Source organism: Python bivittatus, unplaced genomic scaffold (assembly GCF_059951505.1).
Source record: "Python bivittatus isolate LINGU-HERP-01145 unplaced genomic scaffold, Pbiv_v1 ctg000610_np1212, whole genome shotgun sequence".
Classification (NCBI taxonomy): Eukaryota; Metazoa; Chordata; class Lepidosauria; order Squamata; family Pythonidae; genus Python; species Python bivittatus.
In genome coordinates, this window is record NW_028277088.1 from 21,073,587 (window position 1) to 21,086,795 (window position 13,209).

General features: G+C 37.7%; 1 protein-coding gene across 4 annotated transcripts in view; it reads left to right on the plus strand.

Annotated features, from left to right (window-relative positions):
- DBF4 (DBF4-CDC7 kinase regulatory subunit) overlaps positions 1–9,935 on the plus strand; it is a 19,811-nt gene extending 9,876 nt beyond the window's left edge. For all 4 annotated transcript variants that reach the window (XM_088150483.1, XM_007424699.4, XM_007424700.4 and 1 more), the window contains exons 10-13: positions 1,019–1,150; positions 3,122–3,233; positions 6,040–6,164; positions 8,794–9,935. In XM_088150483.1, coding sequence (XP_088006609.1) covers positions 1,019–1,150; positions 3,122–3,233; positions 6,040–6,164; positions 8,794–9,838 — 1,414 coding nt within the window. In that variant the 3' untranslated portion in view covers positions 9,839–9,935. The remainder of the gene's footprint in view (positions 1–1,018; positions 1,151–3,121; positions 3,234–6,039; positions 6,165–8,793) is intronic.
- The last annotated feature ends 3,274 nt before the right edge of the window (positions 9,936–13,209 follow it).

Genomic DNA, 13,209 nt, shown 5'->3' on the forward strand with positions numbered 1-13,209 from the left:
CACCTTTATCCTACCTTTCTTTGAGGAGCTCAGGGCAGTGTACATTGTGGGATGGAAGGGAAGAATCTCCTTTCATTTTTTCCCTATAAGGAACCTGTGAGGTAGGTTGGTCTACAAGACAATGATTTGCCTAAAGTCCATGGGTTAAGAAGTAGGCGGGGCTGGAACATGTGCCTGGTAAGCCACTATGTTACATTTGTTCTCAGACATGTTCTAATTTGTTGGTATAGTTATACTAGATATCATATGTACCTACAACCAGTTTTACAGTACTGTTTTTGCAGCAGTACTCTGCAAAGATAGTATTCTGATGTAGGTGTGTATATGCTTTTTAGGAAAAACAGTCAGTCTACACTGTTTTTTGTTAGATGTTGAAAAATCTAGATTTAAATGTTCAAAGAAACCAGTGCATTATCTTAAGAAAGTCTATATATAACTGGCTCTTTGAGGAATCTGTAACTTTAATCCAGTGCTTGTCTTTTCTGGTAGTCTACCCCCAAAATGTACAGCATGCTAAGAAAATATGCAGTAGCTAAGATATGATAGCCCTAATGAGTAGTAAATGAAATCTTAAGACTAAGAAATTATTGGCAGAATTGTCCAACATTGTGTGTTTCCTAGTGTCAGAAGTAAAGGTGGTAGTGGAGGGAATAGCTAGTAATTAACCTTAATAAAAGAGAACTGCTCAAACCGGGCTGAAAAATGAATGTGTGTACAGCCCAGAACATAGAATGATATAAACAATGTTTGGACAATAAGTTAACATTTCCATATTTTTCTTTCATTTTAGTCTAAAGCACTGTTTTTCAAACTTGGCAACTTTGGCAGCATGCTGGCTGGGGAATTCTGGGAGCTGAAGTCCACACATCTCAAAGTTGCCAAATTTGACAAACACTGGTCTAAAGTGACTGTTTATTGAATATAATAGTATTTCAAGGAAGAATGATATGGATAAAAGGCATTCCTTATTTATGATTACATGTATGCTTAGTATTGAACTGGCTCTCTTTTTTAATAGTCACTATAGACCATTTTACCTGCAACTGTCCAGCTTTCCTGTTGTCAACTATTCTAATCCAAGACCTTGCAGTCCATTTGATGTAGAAAAGAAAAATGCTAATGGCCAGAAGCAAATTCACAATAAACAAAGGTAACGGAAGATAATGAGAATGCAATGGAGAATGATGAATTTTTTATATGTAGAAGATATGGAAGAAGGTCTGAATATTTGCAACAGAATTTAAGACCAGCCTATGGTTTGCTCTGTAATTGTTTGATTTAATAAACCTAGGCTCATACCTGCCAGGTGGCTCTCTGTGAACCTCCATCACTAATAGCTGACACGGTTGGCCACTATCTCAAAATAAGTATCTCGGTAAATCTGCCTAGAAAATTATATCTGGTTTCTTTTATTGGGTAATCATAACATTCTAGGTGAATGAAAAATCTTTAATATACTAACTCTTAAGTTAGTTTATTTTAGATTGCAATCTATTTTAGGTGTAAAGCCGTCCTATATGTTACCTTATTTCCCTGGAAACAGTTTTCCATATAATGGATTTCTTTTAAGAAACTCTGTATCATTTATTTTTTAATTTCTTACACAAATTTGTATGCTAATTACTCATTAGACTCTAGGCAGCTTATCATATTTAAACTGTAAGCATATCATGCATTTAAAAAAAAAAACCTTCCTCCACTACTGTCAGTTACTGAGGCCATGCTATTCCAAAGATCCTGTTATTTAGCCAGGCTTGCCTCACTAATTATCAGGATAGTGTGGTGGGTGCTCTTAGCTTTTGATGTTCTGGGATGGGTATGTTTTTTTCACTACTTCTAAAATTATATAGAGAGTCCTCACTTACCGAATGCAATTGGGACTGGCAACTCCGTTGCTAAGCAATGTGGCCATAAAGTAAAAAGTCACGTGACTGCACCTGACTTACAACATTGTTTGAGGTCATTAAGCGAATCATTGTGGGTTGTTAAGTGTAACATCACATGACCGTGACTTCCTGCTCCATTGATGTTGCTTGTTGGAAGCTGGCTATGAAGGTCACAAATGGTGATCATGTGACCATGAGAAGTTGTGACTGTCATAAATATGTGCTGGTTGCCAAGTGCCCAAATCACGATCATGTGACTGCAGAGATGCTGCGACAGCCACAGCTTTGAGGACCAGTTGCAAATCTCCTTCAGCACTGTCATAACTGCAAACGGTCAATGAATTAATGGTTGGAAAGCGAGGACTAACTGTATAATCCTGATGAAGTGTGGCAAACTGCATTAGTTGTTTCAGCCTTGGAAACAAGAATATGCTATGCAAATACAACATTTTTTAGCTATAGAAATAAAATAATATATGATGTAATCCTTAGCTATTATGCATGGATGGAAAAATATGTTTTATTCTCTAATGAGATCAACAAGTGCTTTTCATTTCAAGGCAGAAACCTACTTTACCTACTGATAGGTGGTGCTAGAGACTACTTTTCCTAATCTTTTTTTCTATTTTGAAACTAGAAATTAGATACTGTTTTTAACTGAAGCAGATTAGATTCATTAGTAGTCTTCTTAAATATGGTAGGGTGGTTTGCCTTGCATACTTGCTATAGAAATATATTAGAATTATGCTTGTCCTATGTTAGAATAATGAAGAGAACAGAAATGTTCTTTTTATTTGTATGTGCAATATGCATTGAAGTACCCTATACCATCATATTGCCAATGTTCTGTGTTACTTGATGTACAGTACTGGACAAGACATTAAAATGGTTTTCTGAGTGACTTTATTTTGGGCAGAATTTCTGTGATTTTAGCAGTGTAATTCTATTTTGACAGATGCATACTAAGAAGGAATATGATTATTTTTTAAACATTTTCTTAAGGATTTAATAAGCATCTTACATACTCCCCACAGTTAGGATTTATGTTCCTTATTTATCCTTTCTAATTACACTGATACTGGTTTTGAAAATGAGAATATATCATAATAGGATTAGATTCATAGCTGGCTAGTAGAAAAAATGACTGGCTACTAAAGCTGGTCAGAACCTTAACTGGTTCCTGATGGTTTGTCTTACAGCGTATAAGTAAGATGTTTCTTCTCTCTTGAGAATAGAAAACCTGCACATAGTGATAGAGAGAAAGGCCCAGTTCAGGTTCCTGCAAAGCATAAGAGGAAAAAAGGATATTGCGAATGCTGTATGAAGAAATATGATGATCTTCATGCGGTATGTATATCTTATCTAAATTATTTATTTATGTAAGGTGGATATTCCTAAATTCTAATATACCAATCTGTTATGTTGCCCTTTCCTTTGAAACCATAGCTTTTCATAATTTTGTATTGTGTTAGATTCATACAAATAAATCAGTTAAACAGCATAATTTTCTGAAAGGAAGTTGACTCCTCTCCAAAGGAAAAGTAGTTAGAAAAAATTACAAATATAGAAAAAAAACCTACGTAGTGCTCAGCTTTTCTACCTTGTGAACCTAGGTTATTCAACTATAGCTGAAATCAATCCTGAAGGTTCATATACTCCCAAGAATGTCTGTGATATGTTTGTATGTCACAACACACCTACCAAAAGCCACACTGCTCTTTATAATTGTTTACAGAATAGGATATTATCAAATTAACTGATCCTCAATCTTTTGCATTGCACATACCAACTACTCTCACTCAAAATTACACAGAGAAAGAATAGAAGTGCATACCCACACCCTCCTCTTTATAGTAGTAATGCAAAAAGAAGGGGAAAAAACCCAAGATTGGGTAAGAAAAAAATACTAGAAAAGGGGGGAGAAAGGGTAGAGCAAAACTGGATGGAAATGCGGAAAGGAAAAGAGAACCAAAATAAAGAGAAGTTTAGACATTACAAAAAGTTAATATTCATCAGACAAGCAGACCCATCTAAAACGTAACTAATATTCAGAGGCATCTAAGCTATGTAATCATTTGCATTACTCACCCATTTGCTTCTTTTTAAAAGTAACTTCTAGTTTCCTCAAAAGATACCCCCGCTCACAAACTTATAGGTAATTATTTGGGGGAAAAAAACTTTCTCTTCCTGATAAGTGTAGTATGTGTTCTAATGAGATTGCTTCTGCCTCATTTTTGATGTTATTGTAAATGCATTCAGTATTCTAAGTAAAATGTAATTAGCATTTTCAAAGTGATATTAATTTGCACTGAGATTCTCCTTAAATAATACTAGAAAACTTATATTTCCATATATATTTTCCGTATATAAATACATACACTTCCTAAATGTATATATCTGTATTTGTGTATGTATTTAGCAACGATAAGCCATTATGGAAGTATAGGGTATGCACGTGTATACATCTTCTACTTTTTAAAACATTATGGACCAAAAGACTGCTGTCAACATCTGTTTGTGTGAGTCAGTTTTGACTCCTGGTGACTGCCTGGACAAGTCCCTATAGTTTTCTTGGCAAGATTTTGGAAGTGGTTTGCCCTTGCCTCCTTCCTAGGGCTGAGAGAGAGTGACTGGCCCACGGTCAACCTTTGTACCTAAGGTGGGACTAGAACTCAGAGTCTCCCAGTTTCTAGCCTGATGCCTTAACCACTACACCAAACTGGCTCTCTGTCAACATCCTAAGAAATATTTTATTCATTCTTGGTGATGTTATCTTTGACTAAGTCAAAGACTATTAGCCAGTATAGGGGGTGAAATGTAAAACATCGGTCAATTTAGCAATCCTTTGTTTTTCTATGTTTGGTTTATTCTATAATGGGGCACCCGATGAGGTACTATCAGTATACTGATGATACCCAGATTTACAGTACATCTCCATCTCTGGCCACCTAAGTGATGCTGTACCCCAAACAGAACATATGCACAATTGGGGGTCCTCCTGGACTCACAGCTCCTGTTTGAAGAGCAGGTGGTAGCTGTGATCAGGAAGACCTTTGCACAACTTTGTGTTGTGTGCCAGTTGTGCTTATTCCTGGACCGGTAGGCTCTGCTCATGGTCACTCACACCTTGGACACCTCCTGAATGCAATGCTGCAATGCTCTTTATGTGGGGCTCCCTTGAAGAGCATCTAGAAGCTACAGCCGGTGCAGAATGCAATAGCATGGGCAGTTATGTGTGCTCCTCAATTAGCACGTTATATCTCTGGTCTGTGAGCTGCATTGATTATCAATGTGCTTCTGGGTTAAATTCAGGGTGCTGGTGATGACCTATACAGTCCTTCACAGCATGGAACTGAGTTATTTGAGGGACCACCTGTCCCTGATTATGTCTGCCCATCCTGAAGAGGCATGCTCTGGATCCCGTCTGTCATCTGGCGGGGCCCAAGAGAGTTTTTCTGTCGTCGTACTTGCCTTTTGGAATATCATCACCCCAGAAATTAGATTGGCCACAACCCTACTGGCTTTTTGTAAGGCCTTAAAGAAGTAGTTCTGTTGCCAGGCTTGGAGATCCGGATGTGGTACAGCCCATGCAGTGGTTATGTTGAAAGTTGTTAATGGCTTTTGTACCTTGGCTGCTCATTGCGTTGGCATTGGTGTGTGTGTGTGCGTGTGTGTGTGAGAGAGAGAGAGAGAAACAGGCAGGCAGGCAGGCTGACTGGCTTTAGATCAAGCTGTAGCTGAGAAACTTCTAAACAGTTTTGCCCTGCAAAAATAAAAGGTCTGGTAATATAGCCTGGTTGTATTGGTATGTGTATGTCCAAAATGTTTATTCTTGTGAATTATGCCAATTTAGGAGAGTAAAGAGTTGTAGACTTGGAATGCTCATTTCATAATAAAGTTGGCACTGTTGTTCAAAAAGGACTTCCCAGCAATAGAACATATGTACTCAAGCCTAATTTCGTGCAATATAGAAGTGTATATATTTATAATGTTTAAGTGTAGAATTTGTTTCTCACATCTTAGAAGTAATTTTATCAACAACAAATTTAAACTGTATGCAAACTACATTTTAAACTATTTTTTTCAAAAAAAATATACTGCATACTGTAATAACTTGCATACAAATGATACTGATACTTTTTTTTTACTTCAGCATGTTGAAAGTGAACAACACCAAAACTTTGCACAGAGTTCTCAGTATCAAGTAGTAGATGACATCATTTCCAAGTTTCCTTGTGACTTTTTAGAACTGAGAGAAAATACACCAAAAGTTAAAAGGTAAAACAACTTTTCCCCATCTAACAAAGGATATGAAGGAAAGAATGGCAGATCATCATTTTACATCACTATCACAATCAAAGTAGACTCTTGGATCACAAGTGATGCAGTACATAATTGGGGATAGACAGAAACCTCAAAATAACTCATTCTATACCCATGTCCTATCTAAGGGCAACTACTTTTCCTTCCTGCAGAAAGGAGACATAAATGCCAATGACTGGGTGGAAGTCTAGTCCACCTATGGACTCATATATTCAAAAACAACACCCCCTTCTCCCCCTCCCATTTGTCTTCCACACAAACGACTAGAGGCCTTACTGATACAGATAGTCCTTGACTTAAGAACATTTGTTCAGTGACCATTTGAAGTTATGACAGTGTTGAACAAAGGAACTTACAACCAGTCCCTGAAGTTATGGCTATTGCAGCACCCCTGTGATCATGTGATCAAAATTCAGGTGCTTGGAAGCCCACCCGTGCTTAAAACGGCAGGGGCGCTTCAACTCCCCCACCTATCTCCACCCCTATCTATGCCCTTTTGGCCCCCTCCACTCTGTGACCCCTGCTGCCCTAGCTGATCTTTGCCCTCTTCTCCTTCCCGCTGTTGACCAAGCATGTCCGGCCTGGCCCTTCACGAGGCAGCTGCTGGCCGCACTAGTCCCAGATATCTGGGGAAGATGGCCTCACAGGGCCAGCAGCTGCCTCATGAAAGGCCAGGTCAGGCATGCCTCGCAGCAATGGGAGCAAGAAGATGGCGAAGGTCAGCTAAGGTGGCGGAGTGCAGGGTGGCAGGGTCTAGGAGTGTAGGGTGGCAAGGGTGCTGGGACTGACCTAGGGCTTCCTGGGGTACAGTGGCTTTGTACCACGCCGCTGGGGCTTCCTGGGGCATGGCAGCTTTGTACCACACTGCTGGGTTGGGGCTGGGCTTTGTGCAGCGCAAAGGGGTTTCCTGGTGTGCCGAGGCTCTGGGGCTTTTTGCTTTTTGCAGTGCCAGAGTTGCGGCGCACTACGAAGCCCCTTTTCACCCTGTGAAGCCCATTCCCACCCTGGCCCAGCAGCACAGGGCAAAGGGTCTTCCCAACATGCTGGGGCTGCAAAAAGCTTGTAGCCCCAGAGCTGCGGTGAACCAAGAAGCTCCTGAGCTGCAGCGTATTCTTTCCCCAGTCTTCCTGAGCTCATGCCACATCGCAGCACCCCCCTCCCTCAACTTGTGCACTGCCTGTGCCAGGCCTCCCTCACCCCCACACAGACTCCCTTGCTCCTTACCTTACAACAGCAACTGGGACTGCCTAGGATTGCTGTCACTAAATGATGCAGTCACATAACATTTTATGACCATATCGCTTTACGACCATATTGCTTAGTGATGGAAATTCTGGTCCCAATTTCATGCTGATTTCAGCCAGCCTACACTGTTTCAGCTATGAAGTATGTATAGCTTTAAGGTCAAAATAAAAATAGGTATATTTTCTTGTCTGATGTTGTTATCTATTAATGAAGGAGTAAGCAGTATTGTAAGTGTAATGGTTTATTTGCTACTAGATATCCAATACATAATATGGTGGGAAAGCTATACTAAGTACATTTGCAGTGATTTAAGAATAGCCAAAATTTACAGAGGAGTTGATTTCTACATGTTTCAGAATTTGCACTGACCTTTGTGTCTCAAGTCACTTTGTTGGGTTTGCAGTAATTTTAGCATAGGGCAGCTATGGAAACTTAAGGAAACTCACTTTGAAATTATCACTGACTATATCCATGGTAATATGCTTTCTAAATTCCTGTATGATATTTGTGAATAACATAGCACTTTTGCTTATGTTATGAGAAAGACAATTGACGTCTTTAGTTTTACCAAGAAAGGTCAACTTAGCCATTGCCGCAAATTTCTACATTTTTGTCATCCATTCCTATATCCCTAGATTTGGGAAATTGCTAATACATAGCTTAAAATAATTTTACATCTGCTGCTACTGTCAGACAGTGGAGAATTTTAGTATGCTCTTTATTCTTTTGTGAATGTAGTGGTTCAAATCTAGTACATTATTTTGAAATACATAGACATATTTACTGCACATGAAAGAAGTCTGCTTAACTTTCTTAAAACTTCCAGCACATGTAATATATTATTATGTTATGTGGGAAATAATAACTTGAAATGGTGAGCTTTCGAGGCTAAAGCAAATGGATGCTAAAATATATCCTATTGTTTAGTTTTTGCTTTGCAATTTGCAAGGATCTTAAAAATTCTCTGCTACCGTTGTCCTTAATTCATGGAATCTGGGGAACAGGTAGTAGAGGTGTTATTTCTAATTGCACATTTGGCAAGCTATTTTTGTTGTTATATTAAGGTCTGTAAGCAAAAAAGTACAGTTCAATTTAACAGCTTTGGCTTCCTTTTGAGAAAAGAATGCGGCTGACTAAATACCGTGTCCTGTTGAACATATTTCATTGGTTGCTCTCAGGATAATATTTACCATAGACAACCAAGTTTGCGGCAAATAGCAAACCTGGAGTAATCTTTTGAGAGCTGATTTGTACCATTAACAACTTATTACTTACCTTGTTTTTATACATCGGAAGAGTCATTCTTAACTTTTACTTATATTAATTTCCTTAATTTTAGGCGCAAATGTAGCGTTGGACAGTTTGCTCCTCTCATTGGAACAAAAAAGGAAGAACTGAAAGAAAGACTGATGGGGCGAGATATTCCATTGAGGTGGTATTCTAGGGAAAACATTGCAATGGAAACATTGAAAGAAGGTTCTGAACACGTAGATCTATATCCTAAGTCTGCACAAAACAATTCTACCTCTGAACCTTCATGTTCTGTTTGTTCCTATCACACCATCTGTTCTTCAGAAACATCAAGAAAACTAAATGGCAGTACTGAATGCATCAGAATACCTAAAACTTCAAATTTGAAAGAAATAGTTTTATCAACAAATTTGGTACAACTACCTCCCCCAAAAGAAGAAAGTAAAGCATATATGAAAAATTTGCCAGAAATTTATGAACACTGTGAGCCACTATCAAGACAGAATTCACAGGGGTTGTCAGTAAACTTAAACTCACTACATACTCAGATCCAAGAGTCTGAGTTTAGTGAACGAAACAACACATCAAAGTCAAAACGAAAATTGAGTAATGCAGTTCTTCTGCCAGCAAAATGTTTAAAGAAAGTAGCTACTCATTTACCAATTGACAAAGAACTTGTTGACTGTAACGTGGTGAGCAATTTTCCAAGAGAACTTTCAATTGCTTTAGAGTCAGAAAAGCCATCATACAGTTTTCCTGCAAATAAAGATCCGATTTTGTTGACGGACATTAGTATACAAAGCTCACCTTCAATAAAACTCAGCAGAAAAGTCATACGTTTCATAGGAAGGAATAAAAAAGGAAATCAAAAACAAAATATGGAATTATGCTTACAGCAGGCAGAGAAGCCACCTGTTCTGGATGAAACAAAAAATGAACAAAGCTCATCAACACAAGCTCTATTACAGTTGTTTCAAACCAGTGATGCAAACTCAGATTTTAGGGGGTTTTCAAGTATACAAGAGAACAAAGATTCAAGTTTAATGAAAAATAGTTGGGAAGACCAGCATACAGATGCCCTCTGGTCTTTGTTTTCTACGTCTCCCTCTTCATCACCATTTACTGGATTTTAATGTTGCTTTATTTAAAACAATGAGTATAGAATAAACGTGCAAACCGAAAAAATGTGAATATGTGTTTCTATAATAAATGATAATAATAATGATTCTTTAAACCACTATGTGCATATTATTCCAACTGGGTTCGCACTTTTGCTGCCTGCTGTTCATTATTTCACTAAATTTGCAGACAGAAATCTGTAGAATCCTTATAATAAATTCTTTCTCATAAGATTCTATTTCCACATATGTATACAGTATAACTTACTGGAAACATCTGTTGCCATGCCTTAGCACATACATGCTAGAGCAGAATCTATATTATAGTGAACCACAAATTTTGCAATGGACAACATTGTCATCTATACATTCCCAGATAAGTCCATTGAATGCCAAGTAATCTGAACAAGACTCATTAAGTTATGTTTATATTGCTTGCATCAATTTATGTCACTTGTGTAATGGCATCATTAAGCAAATGGAATAAATAGCAGTTAATGGCATACTTTCGGATTTAACAGACATTCATGAGTAACAAACACTCCCTTCCCCTAAATTGTCTGTTAAATTGAGGCTTTACTGTAATGGAGAATTAGTATTTCTTAGTATAACAATATGGACTAAGCTCCTAAACCTGGCTAAATGCCTAGCCATAGGCCAGAGGAAGTGACATAAACGGTGCCTTGCCAACATAAGTGCTCTCAGGATAGTGTTTAAATGCTTAGAAGAGTCTGTCAAAATTTCACAGTGGTTGAAATTTTGAGGCTGTTAAAACATTCCTAATCTTCGATCTACAAGATGCAAAGTGTACTTTCTACAGTGTACCCCAATGTGGATTCTTGACCACATTCATCATGTAGCAGATCTAACCTATCTGAACGGATAAAAGAAAAATAAAAATGCACCGCCCTTGTTTAAGCCATATGAGCTTATGGTAACTCTTCACACAGTCTCTCCCTTCTCTAAACATAGTATATTTACTCTCTTTGAGAACAAAAATCTTACAATGTTAAGAAACAGAATATTGTGCTCCGTGCAGAAATCCAACTTAAAACATTCCCAGCAGTTACCTGTAGCTGCCCTTCAGGTGTGTGGACCTCAGTTCTCAGAAATGGCAGTACTGGGAATTGGGAATTCTGGAAGTTGAAGTCCACACATCTGAAGGGTTAGGAAAGATTGTTCTCACTCCTAAAGAGTTTTTAAACATATATATATATTCAACCAGCATCTGCCTTTCTGTTATTTCCCATTATTTTTTGTATCTCTGAAGTGGTAGACACAAGTCATGGCTGCCTTGTATGTAACATCTCTTCAGACAGGTGAAAAGTGCTATCATATTCCTTCTCCCCTGCCCCCTTCAATCTTCTTTGGGTACCCAGTTCTCACCATCTCATTGTAAACTTTGTTTCCAACCCCTAATATTTTTGTTAGCCTTTTCTGAGTCTCTTCCAGTTCATCCAAATTCCTCTTAGTTCTGTGGTGCCAGAACTGGATATGCAATCTGATTAAGTTAAAACAGCATAGAACAAGTATTTTCCCTATTTAGAACAATATTTTTTCTGTTCATCTTGCTGATTACTATATTTAGTCTGATTAATTTCAGTTTCAAGATATTTTACTGCCTACTATTGCCAAGCCAGTTATTCTCCATTTTATACCTATGCATATGATTTTTCCCTGAATAACATGGTTTCTCTCTGTTAAATTAAGAGACAGTGGTTTGAGATGGGCAGCTATATAAATTGAATGAGTGAATGAATGAATGAATAAAATTAAGCTAATTTCAGAACACTTTACTAATCTTTGAGGACCTATCAGATCAATTTGTGCATCTGCATTCTCCCCATCTTGTCACTCAAGTTATAAGAAGAACATTAAAATGTACCTTAAAACTGAACCTGGTTGCATTATGAACCACTGATAACATACTTAAGCTAGCTGTTAGATCCTAATCCTAGATCTAATTCTCTAGATGCCAGCTAGCAAACACTTAAATGTGAGCATTGTCCAAAGCAATGGGAGAAAACAATCTTTACATTTTTGCAAGTTTCTAGTTTTGGTGCCTTGCCTGTAAGTTGAAATACTTTTGAATGTCCCAGATGTTATGATTGCCTTCTGACCTGAACAGAAAAGGAAGTCTTGCTGGATTATAAATTACTATTCTGAGAGATGGTAGAGCAAGTAATTACTACATCCCAATTTGTGACTCACAGAGCTCAATTTCAACATCTGTTAGAATGTTAGAAAATTCTTACTCCCAAAGCTTACGTTATGTTATCAATGTTTTCTTCTGATTGTTTTCTTTTTAAGTTGTATTGTGCTGGATAAATTCAACAGGGTTGCGGGCTGTAAAAGACTTAACACAACTACTCTTCTAGAAAGCCATTTAAAACTCAAGTATGTTGTAGCACATTTTCTCCTTACATGTTGACTGGTTGGGAACTCTGGAAGTTGTAGTCCTGACAAGTCATATGCTGTCTCCTGAGAGCCACTTTAAACAACATATAGTTTATGAATGTCATAGTAATAAAATCGACAATGGCTGGCTGGGTCATAATTTTTAACTATAATCTATTTTAGTTAAAGTCATAATTTTTAACTATAATCTATTTTATAAGCAACAGTGGCCTGGTGCCAAATGTAACTCTAAGCCTTGTTGGCTAGACTTACACATCAAATAAGACATGTGGTTTGTTTAGTTTTGGTATAGGGTTTATTAATTTTAGAAATATATTTCAGAAAATTTATATAATCGCCCATCTTAAGTACATAACTCTGGGTAATAAACAAAATGCTTACAAAAGCAATATAAAAACCTATACCCCATTAAAATAATACAGTCTAAGATAAAAATGAGTAAGAATTGAGGCACCACATAACAATTATATAAGGCCCACACAGAGATCTTGGGCTCCCATAACATCCTTGTGCAATTCAGCCAATTGTGATTTTAAAAAAAAGTAGTTGAGCAACCCATAAGCTTAGAACACGAACTGTAGTGTTGTGCAAACCCAACCAATGTGAAGAGGAGATTCCCAGGAGCTTCTGCCAATAGTAGCTTCCCAATCTATTTTCAGGACTCTTTCTTTCCTTTTACATATTCCACACAAAGAACATAAAATCAGCCTCTGGGCTTCCAAGAAAACCAAAGAAGCTTTTTAGCAAATGTCTACCACTTCATCATTTTTGACTGCTTAAAATACCCATTTCCAGTAATTATTGAACTTTTATTTGATGTGGTGGGTTCACACCTTGCACCAAACCATGGTTTGCACAAACTACAAAATGGTGTGGATGCTAAACCACCAATCATGGTTTATATACACCATAGCAGCTGGAATCACACAACCCACTCCCGGCAGCAAGCAAGCAAATGACATTGTGGC